At 45.0% G+C, this 22,593-nt stretch overlaps 1 protein-coding gene across 13 annotated transcripts in view; it reads right to left on the bottom strand.

Annotated features, from left to right (window-relative positions):
• MBD1 (methyl-CpG binding domain protein 1) overlaps positions 1-22,593 on the bottom strand; it is a 1,384,891-nt gene that overhangs the window by 706,889 nt on the left and 655,409 nt on the right. For all 13 annotated transcript variants that reach the window (XM_078664741.1, XM_078664738.1, XM_078664739.1 and 10 more), the window contains one exon: positions 7,245-7,298. In XM_078664741.1, the coding sequence (XP_078520867.1) occupies positions 7,245-7,298 (54 nt within the window). The remainder of the gene's footprint in view (positions 1-7,244; positions 7,299-22,593) is intronic.

Raw genomic sequence — 22,593 nt, 5'->3', positions numbered from 1 at the left:
GGTTGAAGGAAGCCGGGAACCAGAGGCAACAGCGGTCTAGGCGCTGTGCGATGATTAAGTGTGTCGAAAATTATAGTTGTTGGGACCACAGGAGTATGCAACGAGATGTTCAATTTCTTTGCTCCCCTACCCAGCACATCTGTAAAGGTTGCAATGTCATCAATAGGCGAGACTCTTGACGGAGGAGTAGAGCAGAAGGTCTGAGAGTAGTCCCGGACCGTTGACCTCGTGGAATAGGACCTGGTGCGTCCTCTGTGATGAGACCTGTCTCGATGGCTGTGCCGACCCCTGGATCTAGACCGATGTCTAGAATGAGATCTCGGTCTGGGACAACGTCTTGGCTTAGCAGGCGTCCTGGGCCTCACCGGAGAGCGTGATCTGGTGGGAGATCTCTGTCTGGGTGCAGGGCGTGGCCTTGGTGGAGGAGTCTTCGCAGGCCTGCCCGGAGTACATGTCCTCGGAGCAGATGGAGAGTACGTGAGGGAGTACTCCGTAGATTCGGGGGACGCTTCTGGCGAGATCACCACGATATTCAATCCAGGAGATGAAGATCTGTCCCCTGATGACTTGGAGCCAGGGGACTGCACAATCACAGCGACCTGTTCCCTCGACGGCGAGACTTTCGACGTCGAAGACGTCTGTGTGACCAATGGCGTCAAACGAAGTGTTCTCGACGTCGATCGTCCATGCTCCAGCGACCTCGACTGTGATCTTTGGCGCCGAGTCGGTGACCTCGACGTCGATCTTCCTCGACGTCGAGTGGAAGGTTAACCCTCATGTCGATCTTACTCGACGTCGACCTTCTTCGACGTCGTGTCGATGGCGACCTTCGACGTCATGGCGAAGGAGATTGCTCTCGACGTAGTCTTGGAGTCGACCTCCTCGACGTCGAGTGGTGGGATCTAGACGATCCTCTCGACAGCGGCACGCCAGCCGGCGGCAATGAGTGAGCCGTATGAGTCTCGACACTGGCGGAGAGTGTCTAGACGTCGACGGAAGCCTCGACGTCGATGGAGACTTTGAAACAGCAGCAGCCACAGACTTCGAGCCCGAAGTGTGGCGTCGCGACGTCGACTTCAACGTCGACTGAGATTTTCTTCCTTCCTTCCTTCTTCTGGAGGCAGGAGATGTAGAACGTCGCCCTTTTTGGGGATACTTGCTTGAAGAAGACTGTCTGGGGCCTCCATCTCCACCCATCTGATGACTTTTGTCTTTCTCCAAGAGAGCATGAAGTCTGATGCACTCTCTATCGCGAAGAGTTCTCCTAGGGAACTTCTGACAGTGATGGCACTGGTCAGGGTCGTGTGAAGCTGGAAGGCACACGATGCACACAGAGTGTGGGTCAGCCAGAGCCATCTTCTTGTCACAAGAAGGACATTTTCGGAAAAGAGGAGGCATTCTAACAGGAATTCTTTTGTGAACCACCACAAAAAATAAAGCAGAAGCCTTAAACCAGAAAATGTCGAATTTTCTGAGAAAACCTCACAAAAAACAATAATTTCAGTAAAAACAGGAAAAGCTCAAGCTCCAGGATCCTCACAGAAGGAGCCGGAAAAAAGAACGGACCCAACTGCCACCTGTGGTACACCATGAGAGCAGAGGGTCGCCTTCAGGTCTTAAAGGCACGGTACCCCTACTCTAATGCCTTAAAGGCAAGGTGTCAGTTTTCTTTGTTGCTTTATACTCTACTGCAGCCTACTGGCAAATGCCTGCAATTACAGGTTTTTCCTATGGCAATAAAGCATTGTTGTATGCAAATGTTTACTGCTCTCTTTTTCTTCCTTAGGGATTGGGAGAGTACTACTGTGTGTATGATAAGTTATGTAATTTTACGGCAATTTTGCCAGTTGGGAAATGTTTTAGGCTGCAAATATATGTTTTCACATATATATATATATATATATATATATATATATATATATATATATATATATATATTTATATATATTTATATGTATTTTCTATATGCTCCGGGATCCCGAACATAGGCGGGGATTATTCATAGATTATGACCATTGATGAGCATCCCCTGGATGAGAACTAGAATTCAATGATTTGTTTAATGAAACCCCAAGATTAAAAGTGGTGTGTGATGTCTAAAGCCACAATCCCGTAACCCATAGTAAAGATCTATAAAAACGTGCCTGTAACCCACATTCATTTAACACACATCAACTTTACCATGTTGCATTTTTAACACAAACATATTTTGAGTTGAAAATGTTCATGTAGTTTAGTCCTCCTGTTTTAAGAAACTAAATGTGTTTCCTAATGCCATTGGTCAATATTGGAGATAAAAAAGCACACTTGCTTCAATTTCCGAGCGTAGTTTTATATTTCTCTGCATACGCGATGTGTCTAATGGAATACATCACTAAAGGGATATTCGAAGCAGACGATGCAGTGATGTACATAAATGCTATTACAGCCAGTGCATAACCCCAAACCCTTTTTAATATAGGCAGCACATACTTTTTCTTACCAGTGGGAGGCAACATCTGCAGCTAAACACCACACCTCTTACTGCTCCAATCGAAGACGTAATAGAGCATAATACACCAGACTATGCCGCTAAACACTTTGATAAATGCCATTAAAGCAGCTTTAATTCACCTAACCTGGAAGTGAATTTAGTGCAGACTAAGCTTTCAGGGGCTATTTAGTGCTAACACACGCTTGTTAAGTGAAGCACACTGCACTACTCAAAAAAAACTTTCAGAATTATGTACATAGAAATCAAGAATCCCACTAAAATGTCTGAAAGCAACAGAGTGCCATAGAGTGGAAGGTCGAATAAAAAAAACAAGTTAACATTACTTCTAGAGGATTCTGTAACTTCCACAGATTCCTTATCGCTTGAATACCCTCCAGATGCTTGACAGCTTCTGGAAAACGTTTCCCCAGAAATATAGTTCACCGGTATCAGCAGGCAGTACCACACAACTACAGTTGCAGCTCTGTCTGCTTAGGGGTGCGACAGTGGTCTTAATAGGATGCAATCCAGCAAATGCACTAGAATTGGCTAAAAGAAATTCTGCTATCATGCAAGGTGTGCAGAAACGATAGCCTTCAAGGTGTTGAAGCCTGTAACTCTCCCCAAGAAATGAATCTGGAACAGAGGCAGTGGCAGACCGACTTGGTAGTACATTTTTGGGCTGCCAGGGCAACATCCATTACTTGTTGTGGCAAGCCCAATGTCTTTAATTTTACAGTTGAACTCATGTGCAGACAAAGAGGATTGGGGTGTAGAAACCGACCAGCCTGCTTCGAAAGCAAATTAATTCTGCTTATGAGACAAAGAGGGAGACAAGTATAGAGCTCCAATAACTGGTGTACCAAATCCTCCTCATGCTACGTAAGCTGATAAGAATCAGTTGTGTTGGTGCCCTCGCACCTTCTGTGCTATTCTTAAAACCAGATGACTCAGAGGAATACAGACTGATCCAGCATCCAGCTGAATCACAAGGCATTCAACAGAGGAACATTCAGCATTAGCAGGAACAGGTACTAGAATCTAAGGTACTTGATCGTCTGGGACCTGCACAGACGGCACTCCAAACAGATCACTATCATTACTGTCACTTCAGAATGAATCTCCCAGGTGTGATCCTTCAGTGAAGTGAGAGTCAAGGGACCTAACTTTATTCAGAGTGCCCACCACATGCATAGCCTGAAACTGTCAAAATGACCTGTTGTCGAGAGCCAGACCTGCCAACAGAGAGCCCACAAATCTACATCACCCTGTCTTTTGCCATTAAGGATGGAGGTGGTGTTTTCCGAAAGGACCTCAATAACCTTAACCGAGATGAAGGGAAAGGCCAGAGGTGCTGCACACAACTGTAAGACAGAGTTGTTGCTTTGACAATGACTAAAGGCCATACAATTTCATTAAAAAAGTTAACCAAGTAAAATAATGAGGAGTTCCCCGCTCACAACAGTTTACTGGATAGAAGGTGTGACTGACTCACTGAGAGCGTCGAGGGATATGCCCAACAACAAAGGTACTGAGGATATCTATGCGAACCCAAAAAAATCTCTTGATAATGGAGCCGCTACCTTCTTAAGCACCACTTAAGCGACCTTTTTCATCATATGGTACCAACAGGATGCACAAAGCCAAAACCATAAAGCCCTGCTAGGGAAGGAATTGTAGCATTGGGTCGTAATCTGATTCAAAAACATCGGAATCGTGTCCCAAATAGTAGAGATTCTATGAGGTATTGGAAAGTCTCATACATTTTGTGTCCAAGACTGCACTCATAAAGGTCAGACTCTGAATAAGGATGAGGTTGAAATTCTAAAAGGCTGAAGAAGCAAAGGTGGCAAAGGAAGGTTAGGATGTTCTGCAGGTAATCTGCAACCAGCACAGGGTACCTTGAATTCCCCTTGAACTCACTGAATGCACCAATCAGTCATTCAAGTAGGGAAATACATGAACTCTGGACATCCAGAGTGAAGTAGGTATCACAGACAACATTTAAGTGAATACCTTCAGAGCAGTTTTGAGACAAAATGGTAGAACAACAAATTGGAAATATTAGGATCCCACTGTAAAGCATAGATAACACCTGTGTGAAAAGAGGATCAGTAGCTGGAAAAAGGTGTCCTGGAAATGCAAGGACATAATCCAATTCTGTGCATTTAGGGCTTGAAGCACCGGGTGCAAGGATAACATTTTGAACTTGCCCCGGTGAACAAAGAGCTTCGACCTTGGGAACTAGGATGTAGAGGGAGTAAAACTACTACCGGAAGTTAAAGATGTAAGAAAGGCAAATGAAAGTCGTTGGCCACCAAATCCACAGGAAGATGGGTGAGAATAGCCAACAGATGTAGTTGGCGTACCTGAGATCACTTATCGCTGGAACAAATTGGCAATACTGCTGTGGAGAATGGATCTCTAGGAAGGCTGCAATTGCTGCAAGGTTGGCCCCTAGAAAAAACCCAAACTGCAATATTGTTCATTCAACTGTTTGCCAGGGAGGATAGGCCGGACAGAGAGGCTATTTTTGAACCATCCCAGAGAGCTTCTTGCCACAGAAGGGCATGTCCGTTAAGCCTGCCTGGCTATCTCGTACGTAGCAAGTGGGACACATCCAGGCAGGTTATAGCCGTGACTCGGGCCATTGTGTCTGCCAAATCGAGGCAACAGTTAAGAATCTGTTTGGAAGTATCCAAAACATTGATCATCAGAGAAGGGTTTCTTTAAGTGGTGAGGAAGGCTTATTGTCAATTCCCTTGTATATTTTCAAGAAGCAAGGACATACAATTCGAGAAGGCACATGCTCGTACCAGTGGGCAGGACTAGAATACCAACATAAAAACTTTTCTGTCCATACAGTCCAGTGATTTTGAACTCAGCCTGAAGAAGTGGAGAAAAAACATTGAGGGTCAACTTTGCTGACTATTTCTGTACCGCAAAACTCTCAGGAGAAGAATCCACTTACAAATATTTGGGATCTGTACACGCCAGCTTCTGACACTGCGATCTATCTGAACTGTCAGGCCCGGAAAGCATTTCTCCCAGGTAGACATTACTGGCTCTTACAGCTCTTTAATTAATGTGGCTCGGGGCTGCTGGATTTTCGTCATGATGTGGACTTGGAATATGCAGTCAGAAGCGACAATTCAAGTGCCAACTTTACCATGCTTACTACTTAGGAGAATGAACAGGTTTCCTCAGAATGAGAGCCAGAAAAGTTTGAGATAGCATCTTCTGGGAATATAGGATGGCCACTATGTAGAGTCCAGCATCAATGTGATTAGGAGGGAGTGCCCATAATCCTGGAACAAACAAACTGAATGGAAGTATTTCCAGAATTCATCAAAGACACAGGGAATCACTGTGTGATGGGTATGCCCAGAACATGCGTACAGGTCTCACTTTACTATAGGACTGAAACCCTAACTCACTGAATAAGGCAGAAGGATGAGTAGTGGGTGAAAAACAATAACTCAAATGAGGACCGAGAAATTGTCAGTGCCTGGGATAAATTCAAGCATTTCGTCCATCACTTTGTTGATTGATGTATAACCAAAGTAAGGCATGTGGAAAGAGTCAGAATTCGAGTTGGTGAGCTCTTCTACTGAAGCGAATACTTGAGCTCCAAGAACAGGCTCCATCTGGGACTAGCCCTCAAATGAGGTTTTAACTTTATATCTGACCCCTGGAATAATTTCTGCTGACTTCAAGAGCTAAGGTGATATCCCGAAAAGCTCTGAGGGAGGAAAATAAATATTGAACACATTACTGAGAGTAATCAGACCATGTTCTTAGGGGGAAAAGGCTTCCTCAGAAGTGATGCTGAGCCAAACCCTGGAATAGCAGGGTGTCAGGTTATGTGGGGTTTAAGGGTGGCAGAGGCACACCCGCAGCATCAAACTTGCATCCAGAATGACACCTACCAGTCCTGAAGAAACTGAATATGGCCTACTGAAATGTCTCAAACTGCAGAGGATAGGTGATGGTTTCATAAACTTTGTTGAAATATTTCTAAAAATGCGGTGCCCTTGTAAAAGGCCCAGGTACAGATTAGCATTGTGGAACAGCACCACCAAGACTTCAAAAAGTTCTTGGAGGGGGACTGTTTCCTTTGAAGAAAAAAGGACATCTCCTCCTAATGTGCTTTTTTTGTGAGGGAACACATTGGCAGGATTACAATGAATCATGACACTCCCATGAAGGAGAGGATTAGGACAGTTTAGGGGATTCTTATGGGTCATAGACATGAAAAGTTTTGACTATTGCTTGCAGATGCACTTTGTGCGCGTAGAGATGCAGACGTTGCAGATGGGATGTAGCGAGAGGGTCCTTATCAGGTCCTAGAAAAATCATTCAGGTGCCATGGAGATCGACAAAGACATGTATAGACACTGTTGATCTGGTTTGAAACCATAAACCTTCGAGTGACATGTTTTACTTTTTCTCTGCTAAAAAATTACAGAGGAATTTTCAGACAACACCTAAGAGCTCTGAATCCAAGTGGGTAAGAGGTGGAAAAAAACAGAAACTGATACTAGAGAGACACTGTGTCTTAAACAGGCCAATGCCATATCCTGGGCAAATAGAACTGGCACATGAAAGCTACACCTGATGCAACATTTTTCTGAATCCACTGTGGTGCCTGGAGGACATTCATGAGATGTGGAATCTGCAGGATGAAGAATTCACCAGAATCACAGAGATAAAGTATATAGACTTGGTTTTCCCCACGCTCGATTCTCTGTCAATCTCCATGTTCACTTACCCGCTTTAAAGCCATTTTCTGTTCACTGAGCTTTGACTGAAGCTGCTGTTTCTTCTGAAAGATGAGAAATTGAAAAGGCCAAATGAATTCAATATCCAATCATCAACAATATATACAATTTAAAAGCATCTTACAGTCATGCAATTTGAAAGGGACTCCTACGAAGAACAAAAAAGCTGCCAAATTGTAACCAAATCACGGTTCATGAAGATATTCCAGATAACGAGGCAAATCTTAACAAGGTTAAAAGAACATTGTTACCACAAATTAATTGCAAAGCATTAAGCTGCATAAGGTGACTCAGATTTAGATGAGAAAAACCTGAGTATAAAATTATCCTTCATTACTTTTACAAGCATCACTGACCTGCTACAGTCCACAATAATACAATGTTTAACCATTTAAAGCGAAAATGCTCTCCAGCTGCAACTTTAAAAAGCCAGAGAAGATAATTAATGGAAAAAAATTAAACAAGAGGATGAAATTGAGAGCATTATTAATAAGCTGCTCAAGAACTTAACAAAACACCTACTGTCAAATGATTTTTTTTTAAACTGATCAGAACAGATGGTAAGTCCAGTTTATTATAAAAAAAGAGTGAAATTAATTTAAACATGGTAGGTGAAAGACATGCCTCCACCGACTTTTTATATGTCTGATAATGGCATTAGAGTTTATATTATTAAACCATTCGTATTTGTGCATTAACTTTAAATAAACCTGTAAGTAGTATACATGTTTTAGCACTCATACTACAAAGGCATCACTGTTGCTAAGAGATTATGTTCACAATATTACTAGAGAAGTGTATAGTGGTGCCTCCAGAACTCCCGGAAGAAGCTCCGATGAGCACCTCATAGTCAAATTATGGGAATAGTCGTGTACACATAGTAAGGTCAGAGCAATGAGCTGCAGTATCCTATGTGCCATAATGAAAATCATTTGGGAATAAGTCTCTTCTTTTGACTGGAAGATCCTCAGAGAACTGTTAGAGGGAGTCCCCAAAATAATCAGTTACATTGCCCCAAAAAGGGAAGCTAAGTTGCGGCGGTTGCTTACTTTGTGGTATCAGCAGTATTGACAACTTCCTACAAGTATGAATTTGGGTTTTTTTTTGTCCAGAGGAACGATCAGCATAAAAGCAGGGCATGACTCTTCATAACTGCGGACATAAAGACCAGGCTTAGTCAGAGATCAGTCATAAATGAGAGGGGTCCCGGACTGAGGGCCTGTAACTATTTTGCAGTCACGGCGAGGCTGTTTTTGCAGTGGTGGTGTAATCAAGAGCTACAGAGCAGGCTCAAGAAGACCTGGTGACAATGGAAAAGTACATTTAAAGCGTTACGATCATGGGTGAATAGGTGTCTTGGTATTTAATTATGCTGCACCTCGTCATCATGTCTCCCAAGAGTTATACTCTTGATGGTGTTGGGTCTGTCAGTATTGCATGAGGGACAGGAGATGAAGTCACATGCCTAATTTCTGCATGTAGCGATGGCAAAAATGAAAACAAATTTATAGTACACACATACCAAATTAAGTCAAGGCACTTTAGCCACTAGATCCACCTGAACCAAAGACAGACGCAGGTACCACAACGCCCTGGAGAAAGGCAAGTTTCTATTTGGAAAAGAGCCAAATTATTAGAGCCTTCCTATAACTGTGGCCACTGAAAAGGATCTAACTCTCCCCCTCACCCTCTGAAATTTCAGAACCAGCAGCATACCAAAACCAAATTGTGCTTGGCAGAACAAAGTGGCTTAATTGGCAGTTATCAATGAAATTTAGATTGAATATGCCCTAATTTATGTAGGGCTTCACGGGCAATACTGAGAGTTTTAAAGATAATTTGCTTCCTAACTGGAATCCAATGAAGTGCAGCAAGCTCAATTGTGTGCAAAAGTGCCGATTTTGACATGTTTAGCCCCCACTTGTTGCCTGGAAAATGATGTGGTTCGATTGTAAGTGCACAGGGTCCCTTGCCAACCAGGTCCCCTGTGCCAGTGGCTCCTACCCTAAAACTGTACCATGACTGGCACAACTTCAGATCTCCTGTAATTCCCTAGTAAATGGTACCCTTGGTATCTAGGGCTTGGGTAATTAAGAGGGACCCCTCACTAAGGCAATGTCACTGCAGCTTGCATGCCTTGGTGCAATGAAAGCAGACAGCTGACATGAACACTGCCTATGTGCCATGTCCAGCAGTACTGCACAAGGTATAGGTAAGTCACCCCTCTAGCAGGCCTTACAAGCCGCAAAGCAGAGTGCACTATATCGAAGGTGTGAGCATATCTGCATAAGCAGATATGCCCCAACAATATTTAAGTTTATTCTTAATATTGTAAATGCCAGTGAAGCCATAGAGTACCTAGGCTGGGAACTTGATAACTGTAGTTCCATAGCACCATGATGGCTTCACTGAACCCAGGAGTATTTGGTACCAAACTACTCCTTTCAGTAAGCCCACACTGATGCCAGTGTGGAATTTATTGAACCATGCACCTGAAAACCTACCAACTCTGGTGTGGTCTCGGACTGGCTTTAGGCAGCCTGCCACCATCAGACATGTTTCTGGACCTCCTGGGTCGAGAGCTCTGCTCTGAGGTCAGAACGAATGTATATCCTAGGCGGAGGCGTCACACTTCCTCCCCCAGGATGAGCACAGTGCCTTGCTGCCTTTGTAATGCGACCCCAGCTTCTGCTGCTAGCAGCAGATGGCAGCCCCTAGTTCAAACTCCCACCTTTGGTGGGAGAACCGCCTGGAAAACATAGTAAGAATAGGGTATGTGCACCCCTTCGCCACCTCCACCCCTCAGGTGCTGGAGGCGTAGTAAAGCAAATTTTTCAGTGCCCACCATCTTGACGATGGTGAGACTTATCCAATGAGGGCTAGGGCTTAGCCCCCTCCCACAGGAGGGTGGCATAATAGTGGGTGTAGACACCACAGGTAAGGAACCCATTGGTCCCTGTTACTTGTCTGTCACACCCCTAAATCTAGTATTTAAGTGGCTCTCCTAGGCCCTGAAATCAGATTCCTTGCGACCTATGAAGCCCAGACGCCGAAGAGCCGCCCCACTAAGAAAGAAGGGCCAGTGACTGACTTGGCGCCAACCCTGCCGTCGTGTCTGCTACATTTCACCCTTGCTCCAACACGACGACTCATCCTGCAGGCCCAGCGTCTTCCAAAGCCCTGGGAGGACTGCCTGTCTTCAACAAAGACTCTAAATCGCCTGTGGAGAGTGAATATATCCAGAAGAAACCAACTTAAAAGAAAAAGATCTCTGCCCTGAGGAACCACAAAACCCCCTCCACATCCACCTCTGCACCAGATGCCCACAGCCCGAGTCCAAGTAGCCCACCGGTCCAGCGATTGAGCCAGAGTCCACCGTAGGCTAACTCCTAATGGACTTCCCCTTGATGCCTGCATCCTCAACTCGAAGACTCCCCGACCGCGACTTGCCAGGTAAGCTGTTTCCTGATGCCAAATGACAACCCTGCACCCGAAGCCCCTGGGCCTTGGGGAGCTTGACCAACGGTGTCCCTATGTCACCTAGCACCTCTCCTTACCTGGGCAGCTGCGGCTTTTCTTCGTCCTGCCTCCTTGCCGAGCCTGCTGTCTATCTTCAAGACTATCTGTACTTTCATGATCATGATCTATTTGTTAATTAGATCAAATAAAGTGAACTGATTGACCGATCTCCCCCATTGATTTGTATCGGATGCCAGACTATGTGTTGGTATTCTGCACCAGTCCACCTCAATGCCGCTGAGGTTTTAAGTTTCATGCTAGCGTGTGCCTCCATGTCCTTACCTGAACTCCAGGAGATCGACCCCTCACACAGCTTTACTCACCTGTGAGTCGCGTGACTTTGATAAGGATTAGTTACTTACCTGTAATCCAAGTTCTCATCCAGGGGTATACTCATCAAAGTCATAATCTTTGAATATTCCAAGCCCATGTGCGGGATCCCTGAGAATATAGAAAATACATATATATATATATATACATATATCCAACCAAATCCCCCCTCTCTCACAGGAAGGAAGAGCCACACAGGTGAGCAGGTCCAACTCTGTTTTATTCAGCTTTCAGGGCATGACGCGTTTCGTTGGAAGACTTTTTCAAATGCCTCAAATTAAGAATGCTGACCAATGTCCACTTAAAACCAGCTTGCCTTATTACGATTGGTTGTAATCATCTGGTAGGCACGGGGGAGCGTCTCGAAACTCGGCACTCCGAGTTCCACGAAGGCAGTCACTCAGCGTATGTACTTCCCAAGTGGGAGGTGTCTGCCTCCTCTCCCTTCCGCACCTGGATGTTACTTGTGGCAAAAACCTGCTGGCCTGGCCTTGCACCCCCCCCCGCATCAACCGCAGCTTGATCATCGGAGCATCGCACCAGTAAATGATGTCTCCTCGTGAAATCACGGACCAACTTGATGGTAGGTACCGGCTGCGGAAAACGTATACATGCAGCCTAAAATGTTTCCAAAATGGCAAAAAATGCTGAAAATTACATAGGTTTGCATTGTAGTACCTATACCTTCCCAACCCATAAGGAAAATGTTCCCCAGCAGCTCAGTCTGCTTAGGCGCCCTTGCCTGAAGGTTACCACTTTGTTCGCGTTCGCCGTCGCTAAGGTCGCCAGCCTGAACCTTTGAAAGTGAGTATTTGAAGTAACTCTCTTCACGTTAGGAGCCAGTTAAAGCCCTATGTTGCTTAACTAATCTAGAAACTTCTGCTTTCTTGGCAGGAATAATTCACCTTTCTGCAGCGTGCTGTGTAATGTTGACGGTAAATTCTTTTTTCCGCTTTCCCCATATAAACCGCGTGTTGTAATCCGGGCGAAATAGCCCGCTGATACGCTGTTATATTATATCTTTGCAGGATCGTAGAATGGTTTGAATGTTTGCAACCACGGTTAGCGGACCACGCCCGCCGTAATTTAAAACACGGTAAGCCGCTGAGTCCTCCCCTTTTTCCTCCTGCTCGCAACTAGTGGCTGTCTCTACTTCATAACCGCAATGTTAAGCGCCGCGTGTGCTTTCTTACAGGTCCATTAAACTTCTGAGTTGACAAACCCAAATTGCCGAATTAGGCTTCAGCGCCGCTGTCGACCCTGTTTAATCCCTGAAGCAATTGCTTATAATAATGAAACATTGCTTCTCCTGTTTCGCAGGCCTCTGATCCAACTTTACTTCTACTCCCACGGCGACAGTGTCTCAAATAAAGCGACGGCTACCCTAAGGACAGGGACATCGGTTATAAATAAGAATAGAGATTTTAAAATATTAGGTAAGGCGAAGTGCCACCTGTAGATAACCTGTTGGTGTGACAATTGTAGCAAACCCTCCCTAAAATCTCGCATGTTCACCATCTTTTAGGAACCCTTCAGCCTTTCCAAAGTGACCCCGCACCTGGTAAAGCATCATCTGTAAACACGGTAGCAGGTAATATTAAAAGCCCTTAATCCCCTTTTTTTGCCACCGCATCCAATTCCGTTATGTAATTCAAGTCTGCTTCGGACATTTCAGGTACAAAATACCCCCTTCAGTATATATGCTGTGAAAAACTACATTCGGATGTTATAACACCGTGTTTTGGTAAGCTGTATAGGAGAGGGTGTGGACTGAGTGTAGATTCTAATGATGATCCGTTTTAAATACACTTGAGGTCAAACCCTTTGATCTTACTATCACTCTTTTTCTTTTCTTTCTCCAGAACCAAAGGCCCTGATGAGAATCCTCGTACACCTGTAGGATTCGAAACGCGTAGGCCTTCCACCACCTTTAAGTCTGCCTGGGTGACAAGTTGACCTGAATTGTTTTGCCACTTTTTCACCCTTAGTTGTACATTACCTTATTCATCTTTTTGGTTGACTGCATCAAAAATTGTGATTATTTAAAACTTGCGTTAGGAATGTACAGTTTATGTAAATAATTCTATAACTAAACTTTTTAGAAATTTAGCAGACTGTGGCCTATTGCACTATTTTTGTGCTTGTCTGTTCACTGTAAATACTGTCCACTGTAATATATGAGTTTCCATGTCCCCCACTGTCCCTGTATGATTGATTGTTGTAAGCTTGTGACATGCCTGATAGAACGATAGATTTTTCCTTCCCACATTTTTTGTACCTAGCATGTAATACTGTTTAATTTTGAACCAATTGTTCTTTTGATAACATTAAGCAAAATAATAAAAGCTACTGATCAGCTCCAAGCCTTGAATTTTACTTCAGGTTGAGTGTCTTAAATTGCTAAATGGTTACTTGTATCAGTACTGGCATCCCCTTCTTGTTGTTATAGTTACTGGCTCAGCCATACTGATTAGAGCCACCCCTTTGTAGTTTTCTGGTGTTAATAGCGGGCGCTGGCTCGCGAGGCTTAACGGTTCACTGATTCGAAGTCAGGATAGACCTGTGGCTATCCCCTCATCACATTTGTAGAGAAATTGTGTTTCATGTACATGCTACTTTTCAACTTTGTCCTTCTTTAGGTCTTTAAATCTTTTTTCTTTTTCACTGTTTTCACAGAGTAATGGCAGAAAAAGACACCTTTGCCTACACGGAGGATCACATTAGAAACTTCCTCAGTGACCCGCCTGTCTTCTCTTCAGTTACCCTAAGCGAAACAGCCACTACATCCAACGAATCGGATAAACTAATCCGTCTTAAGAAAAAGCAGATAAGGACTGATCTTCATGGTCACTTCTTGTTGCAACACCTCCGGGAAGGCACCATCCCAGCCGGTTTGCAAATTAAAAACATACCTGTAATTTTTACAGAAGACCCGATATTTAAGAAAGGCTTCTCCATGATAGAAACTAAATGTAGTAGAGATTTGATGATGTTAACAGTAGAGACAGCAGTCCGTATATCAAAAGAGGAATTGGCTGAAATCTCTAAACTAGAGGCAGACATAAGTATTAATCCTACCATAGCAGATGCTAAGGCTCTCCTGGACAAAGTTAACAAAGAAGTCCAAGAGTTTAAAGATTATACGATAACTCAAAAATCAAACCAATTTGAGAAGGACAAAAAGGGTTTTTCATTAGACAACATATACCCCTACTTGCAGGCCGACTTCTATTACAAAGTAGAATCGAGACGTTTCCTTCAAGGGAACCAAGGAAGATCACGTAAGCAGTTTATCTCCTTCAGTGATACTTCATCATCAGGAACGGACAGTGATTCAACCAGCAATTACAACCGTCCAAATAGGAATCGCAACTGGAACGCCAACCAACAACAATCAAACCAAACTTCTAACCCTCATTTTTTAGGGAGAGGCCAATCCCTACCCAGGGGTCGAGTGAGAATCAACACCCCTTGGGAAATGAAAACCAGACGACAACATTACAAAAATTAGATATGTCGCCTATTTTCAATCTATCTAAGAGAGTTCTAACAGCTGATGAGGAAAACGTGTTGGCCAAAGGCCTATCATTTGTCCCTTCCAAAAAAACTGACTTCATTAAAATGAAGTCAGAATTTATTGAATTCTGCAGGAAACTAAGACTGACTCTGTTCTTCAAAGATTCCCCCAGTTCCCAGTCTTTAGAGGTGACTGGTCTTAGGAATAAATCCTCCTTTTGTCCTCCTGCAAGTAAAGTCCCAAAAAACCTTCTGACATTCGAAAAAAGCGTATTGTCAGCGATATCAGCTATGGAAAAAGAAAGAAAATACGTTAAATTTAACACCTCTAAGGCACAAATGACAGCTCTGAACAACCTTAAAAATGACAGTACAGTCATAATAAAACAAGCCGACAAAGGCGGAGCAATCGTAGTATGGGACATCAACGATTATACTACCGAAGTGATGAGACAGCTGGCTGACAACAGCTGTTATCGTAAAATAAAGAAAGATCCTACCTCTGAACTACAAGACCAACTTTTTTCCATCATACAAGAAGGTTTTGATCTTGGCTTTGTCGGACCTAAAGAGCTTGAATACCTTAAAAATTTACATCCCAAGGTGCCGTTGTTTTATGTACTGCCCAAGGTACACAAGGACCCACATCAACCCCCCGGCAGACCTATTGTCGCCGGGTGCGGTTCGTTATTAGAACCGGCAGCCAAATATGTAGACTGTTTCTTAAAAGAATTCATGACCAACGTGAAGTCCTAACTTCAGGACACAACTGACTTCATTAACAAACTCGAAAACATTGAGTTTCGCGAAGACAGAGACATACTTGTTACGTTGGACGTAACTGCTCTATACACCCAGATCCCTCAGGATGAGGCGATAGCAGTTCTAACACACTACCTTGATTCCAGACTAAGACCCATGCAGGTGCCCACCAAATTCATTGTCGACCTGGCAGCTTTCGCCTTAAAGAAGAATTATTTCTGCTTTAATGGCGAGTACTACTACCAAACCAAGGGAGTAGCCATGGGCTGCCCCTTTGCGCCCGAATTGGCGGTATTATTTATGGCTATGTACGAGGAGGCATATATCTACCAGAACAACCCTTTCACTCAATACATCGGAGCTTGGCTCCGGTTTATTGACGACGTCTTTATGACATGGACAGGTGATAGTAACACCCTCGACCAGTTCTACCAGTGGTTGAATAATAGAACTGCTGATATAAAATTCAGCATTTCCAGCTCAACCAAAAGGATTGCGTTTCTAGATGTGGAAGTCTTCCCTTCTGAAGGGAAATTGGCCACGACCCTATACAGCAAGCCCACGGATAGAAATAAATCACTCATGTTTTCTAGTAACCATCCGAGGAACCTAAAAGAGAACCTGCCATATGGGCAGTTCCTGCGAGTTCGTAGGAATTGCACATTCAAAGAGGATTTTCAAAAACATTCAGAGAAATTAACATCTAAATTATGCGAAAGAGGTTACCCCAAAAAACTCGTGAAGAGCTGTATGAGGCGAGCACAATGGACACCGCGTGAGACCACTCTAGTACGCAAGACTAAACCTGAATTAAAAAGACAGGTTTGTGTTACGACATACTGCCCGAATGCCAACCAATTGAAGAAAGTCATAAAACAAAACTGGCATTTAGTGAAAGACTTGGATAACAGCTTAGTAGACACCCCTTTATTTGCCTTTAAAAAGGAAAACAACATTGCCAACTATGTAGTTCGGGCCGATATGCCTACATCCAAACCAGCTACATTGCGCCAAATGATGGGGATGCCCCCGATTCTTGGACACCATAAGTGTGGCACTTGCCTCTGTTGTGAATCCTCGATTGAGGGCTCATTGTTCCAGCACAACGGAATTTTTTGGAAACATGAATCATTCAGTAACTGCAAGAGCAAGTTTGTTGTCTACGGTATCATATGCCCATGCCGCCTACTTTATATAGGCAAAACCAACCAAGAGATCCGGCAAAGGATCTCGCAGCACAAATCAAGAGTCAAAAAGCGGGTTGAGAATGCACCCCTGGTGCTCCACTGGACACGTATGCAACATACTGTTAGTGACTTGAAGTGGACTGTAATTTCCAAAGTGGAAAAAAATCCGCGAGGTGGTGACCAGAACCTTGCCTTGTCAAAACGGGAAGCCCTTTTGATACTGAAATTCGACACTGCGGTGTCTGGTTTAAATGAATTAAGTGAGATATTCAAGCTTTAACTCTCTCCTCCTGCCTCTTTCTATACTGCAGATTCTATGCATATTACTAAGGTCTGAATGTGACTAAGGATTGGCCACTCCGGTCCGGGTTTTCATTCTTGCCCCCACTCTTTTTTCTAAACCGGCCAGCACACCTGGTGGGTGTGGCCTTGATAATCACCTGCATTTAAGGGTGTTCCCCAGCAGCTCAGTCTGCTTAGGCGCCCTTGCCTGAAGGTTACCACTTTGTTCGCGTTCGCCGTCGCTAAGGTCGCCAGCCTGAACCTTTGAAAGTGAGTATTTGAAGTAACTCTCTTCACGTTAGGAGCCAGTTAAAGCCCTATGTTGCTTAACTAATCTAGAAACTTCTGCTTTCTTGGCAGGAATAATTCACCTTTCTGCAGCGTGCTGTGTAATGTTGACGGTAAATTCTTTTTTCCGCTTTCCCCATATAAACCGCGTGTTGTAATCCGGGCGAAATAGCCCGCTGATACGCTGTTATATTATATCTTTGCAGGATCGTAGAATGGTTTGAACGTTTGCAACCACGGTTAGCGGACCACGCCCGCCGTAATTTAAAACACGGTAAGCCGCTGAGTCCTCCCCTTTTTCCTCCTGCTCGCAACTAGTGGCTGTCTCTACTTCATAACCGCAATGTTAAGCGCCGCGTGTGCTTTCTTACAGGTCCATTAAACTTCTGAGTTGACAAACCCAAATTGCCGAATTAGGCTTCAGCGCCGCTGTCGACCCTGTTTAATCCCTGAAGCAATTGCTTATAATAATGAAACATTGCTTCTCCTGTTTCGCAGGCCTCTGATCCAACTTTACTTCTACTCCCACGGCGACAGTGTCTCAAATAAAGCGACGGCTACCCTAAGGACAGGGACATCGGTTATAAATAAGAATAGAGATTTTAAAATATTAGGTAAGGCGAAGTGCCACCTGTAGATAACCTGTTGGTGTGACAATTGTAGCAAACCCTCCCTAAAATCTCGCATGTTCACCATCTTTTAGGAACCCTTCAGCCTTTCCAAAGTGACCCCGCACCTGGTAAAGCATCATCTGTAAACACGGTAGCAGGTAATATTAAAAGCCCTTAATCCCCTTTTTTTGCCACCGCATCCAATTCCGTTATGTAATTCAAGTCTGCTTCGGACATTTCAGGTACAAAATACCCCCTTCAGTATATATGCTGTGAAAAACTACATTCGGATGTTATAACACCGTGTTTTGGTAAGCTGTATAGGAGAGGGTGTGGACTGAGTGTAGATTCTAATGATGATCCGTTTTAAATACACTTGAGGTCAAACCCTTTGATCTTACTATCACTCTTTTTCTTTTCTTTCTCCAGAACCAAAGGCCCTGATGAGAATCCTCGTACACCTGTAGGATTCGAAACGCGTAGGCCTTCCACCACCTTTAAGTCTGCCTGGGTGACAAGTTGACCTGAATTGTTTTGCCACTTTTTCACCCTTAGTTGTACATTACCTTATTCATCTTTTTGGTTGACTGCATCAAAAATTGTGATTATTTAAAACTTGCGTTAGGAATGTACAGTTTATGTAAATAATTCTATAACTAAACTTTTTAGAAATTTAGCAGACTGTGGCCTATTGCACTATTTTTGTGCTTGTCTGTTCACTGTAAATACTGTCCACTGTAATATATGAGTTTCCATGTCCCCCACTGTCCCTGTATGATTGATTGTTGTAAGCTTGTGACATGCCTGATAGAACGATAGATTTTTCCTTCCCACATTTTTTGTACCTAGCATGTAATACTGTTTAATTTTGAACCAATTGTTCTTTTGATAACATTAAGCAAAATAATAAAAGCTACTGATCAGCTCCAAGCCTTGAATTTTACTTCAGGTTGAGTGTCTTAAATTGCTAAATGGTTACTTGTATCAGTACTGGCATCCCCTTCTTGTTGTTATACCTTGCCTTTAAGGCATTAGAGTAGGGGTACCGTGCCTTTAAGACCTGCTGGAGACCCCTTGCTCCCATGATGCACCACAGGTGGCAGTTAGGTCAGTTCTTTTTAACGGTGCATATGCACCAGAGTAGATCTGCAACCAATAAACAATAACTTCAAGAGAATGCTCGTCCTGGGAGGTGGGTGGTTCGCTCATGACTTTGAGGAGTATACCCCTGGATGAGAACTAGGATTACAGGTAAGTAACTAATCCTTTTCATCTGGGGGATACTCATCAATAGTCATAATCTATGAATAGAGTAGCAAGCCCATACCCAAAGTCTCGCGGACAAGAAACAGAGCATATAGAACATGAAGTAACATCACATTCAAATAGCAGTTATGCAAACAAATTCCTCAAAGAGGCCTGCCCCACCTGGGCATTGGCCTGTGCATCCGAATCTAGGCAGTAATGGCGTCTAAAGGTATGCACTGAGCGCCATGTAGCCACCTTGCAAATCTCAGATATAGGAATGTTGCGAAGGAGAGCTGTGGTAGAAGCTTGCCCTCTAGTAGAGTGTGCCCGTGGTCTGCCCTGCAAAGCCTTGTTGGCTAGTTGGTGGGACAAGGCTATACAGGAGACAATCCATCTAGAAATAGATATTTTGGAAGCAGTTGGCCCGGTATTTGTAGAACCATAGTTGACAAAGAGCCTGTCAGACTACCTAATTGGAAGGGTTTTAGCAAGGTAAAACTTCAATACCCTCCGGAGGTCTAGAAAATGTAAAGATCTCTCCAGGGGAGTGGTTGGATGAGGAAAAAAAGTGGGCAGTGTGATAATCTGATTGATGTGGAAATCCGAGACCACCTTGGGCAAGAAGCTCGGATGAGTCCGCAGCACCACTCTGTTGGCGTGGAACACAGTGTAAGGCTCCTTGCAGCACAGGGCCTGAATCTCACTCACCCTGCGGGCTGAAGTGATGGCTACTAAGAAAGCAGCCTTCCAGGTCAAATGCTGTAAAGATGCCTTATGAATAGGCTCGAAAGGAGCACCCATCAACCTGGTGAGGACAATGTTAAGCTCCCAGGTAGGAGAGGGGGACCTCACTGGCGGAAAGACTTTCTTAAGCCCCTCTAGGAAATCTTTGACCACAGGCATTTGGAAGAATGAGGGCTGGGATGGAGACTTTCTATAAGCTGTGATAGCAGCTAGGTGAACCCTGATGGAGGGGTACTTCAGGCCTGACCTCGCCAAGTGCAGTAAGTATGGAAGAATCACCTGCTCCTGCCCTTGAGTCGGATCAAGAGCATTGTCTTTCCACTTTCCACTTGAAAGCATAAGACTTTCTGGTGGAGGGTCTCTTTGCTTCTCTAAGAATGTACATACAGTCAGCCAATAGGTCTAGATGTGCGTACTGGATGACCTCAGGAGCCATGCAGTCATCTGATGGAAGGGAGGTTGGGATAAAATACTCTCCCCTCGTTCTTGGTCAATAAGTCGGGGCGGCAGGGCAGCCTCTGGTGTGGAACCTCTGACAGTTGAAGGAGATCGGGGTACCACCAATGGCGTGGCCACTCTGGCGCTATCAGGATCATTCTGGTGTTGGTCTTGTAGAACTTCTGGAAGACCACCGGGATCAGAGGGAGCGGAGGAAAAGCGTACAGCAATGTCTGCGACCAGCTGATCAAAAGTGCATTTCCCTGTGATCCCTGCTGGGGAATCTGGACGCGAAGATGGGGCATTTCGTGTTTGCCACGTCTCCTAACAGATCGAAGTCCGGCACTCCCCATTGCCGAAAGACCTCCTGAGCAACGTCGTCATTCAGCACCCAGCCGTGCGCTTCTACGAAGTCTCTGCTGAGACCGTCTGTCTGCACGTTCAGGGTTCCTGGGAGATCGACTGAGACGATTGAGAGACCCCTCACCAGCAGCCACTGCCATATCGATTGGGCTTCCAGAGACAGGACTCGTGATCTGGTGCCTCCTTGTTTGTTCAGATAGAATATTGTTGTAGTGTTGTCCGTCTGAATCTGAATGTGGCTGGATTGAAGAGACGGATACAGGTACTTGAGCGCCAGATGGACCGCCCGTAGCTCCGAGAAGTTGATGTGGTAACTTCTTTCTGTGTCGGACCAGAGACCTTGTACATGAAGCTGGTCCATATGAGCTCCCCAGCCTTGCATTGAGGCATCTGTGGCCACTCTCTGTGTTGGAGGCGTCTGATGAAAAGGGACCCCTTGTAGAAGGTGAGAACATTTCATCCACCATCTGATGGAGTCCCTACGTAGCTTGATGGAGAGAGACACGATCTTCCCAGCGACCTGACCTCTGAGACCATTGATCTTCGAGGGACTGTTGAAGAGGCCGCATGTGAAGGCGTGCATTGGGCACAATGTAGATGCATGAGGCCATCGATCCCAGCAGTGGCAACACTTGCCTGGCTGTGGGACGTGCAGTGTTGAGATGAGTGTGGCACTTGAGAAGCGTTGAGGACAACCTCTCCTCCGAAGGACACCCGCTTGCCTTTGCGGAGTCCAGGGAGGCACCCAGATAGTGTATCCGTTGCGTGGGGTTGAGGACCGACTTCTTGTAGTTGACTTGCAACCCCAAGGAATGCAGCAGGTTGAGGCAGTACGAGAGATGGCTCTGGAGTAGAGCAGGCGTGGAACTTTTCAGGAGCCAATCGTCTAGGTATGGATAGACTAAGATCATCCGCCTGCGGAGGAAGGAAGCCACCACCGCCATGCACTTGGAGAATGTCTGCGGGCGAATTTGAGTCCGAATGGAAGTACTCGGTACTGATAGTGGTGGCGAGAGACTTGAAACCTGAGAAACATGCGATGTTTCACTGAGACAGGAATGTGAAAGTATGCGTCCTGCAGGTCAATGGCACACATCCAGTCTCCCTGGTGAAGGTGCGGAAAGATTTGATGCAGGGCTAGCATTCGGAAATTCTCCTTTCTTATAAACCTGTTCAGCAGGTGCAGGTCGAGGATGGGTCTGTACTCTTTGGCTACTCCTCGCTTTTGGACAAGTAAGTACAGCGAGTATACCCCCTGGTTTCTTTGGAGAGGTGGGACTTCCTCTATGGCTCTCTTGGAGAGGAAGATAGATACTTCGTCCTGTAACAGCCGACTTTGAAGTTGAGGAAGGCACTTCATTTGCGGGGGAACTTGCGGAGGGGGAGACTTGAACCTCAGCAAGTAACCATGCTGCACAACATTCAGCACCCATTTGTCTCTTGTTATGGTTTCCCACTCTTCCAGTTGAAAAACGATACTCCCTCCTACCGGAGTGGCGAACGGGTGTGAAGGAAGCAATGCCTCACTGTTTGGTAGGCTGCTTAGAGGTGGACTGTTGCTGCTTATTGTCCCCCCTTCCTCTTCCAGGGCGTTTTTGGTGGAATTGGGACTTCCGCTGGCTCTGGGAGGACCATTGAGGGGTTTGAACCCTCTGATGGAAGGAACGTTTGTCACCCTGACAGCATTTTCGGAATTCCATTAGTTTCTCCAGACCAACAGCCTTGACAGTATCCATCTCTGTCTGCATCTTGTTCATCTCCTCATCGGCGTGGCCCCCGAACAAGGATGAGCCATTAAACGGGAGATTTAGAATCTTTTTCTGTGCATCAGGCTTGAGGCCTGTGAGGCGCAGCCAGGCTGAGCGCCATGAACAGACGCAATGGGCGTAATCATGCGCGGCGAGATCTGAGGCGTCCGCTGCCGCACCTATAACTTGATTGGCTACTAGCCCACCTTCTAGCAGAATTTCGCGGAAGTCCTGGCGGTCATCTTTGGGGAGCTTCTCAGTAAACCGTGACAGGGAGTCCCAAAGAGACCTGTCATATCGCCC

This window comes from Lissotriton helveticus, chromosome 10, assembly GCF_964261635.1.
Source record: "Lissotriton helveticus chromosome 10, aLisHel1.1, whole genome shotgun sequence".
Classification (NCBI taxonomy): domain Eukaryota; kingdom Metazoa; phylum Chordata; class Amphibia; order Caudata; family Salamandridae; genus Lissotriton; species Lissotriton helveticus.
This window is presented reverse-complemented; position numbering and strand designations above follow the sequence as displayed.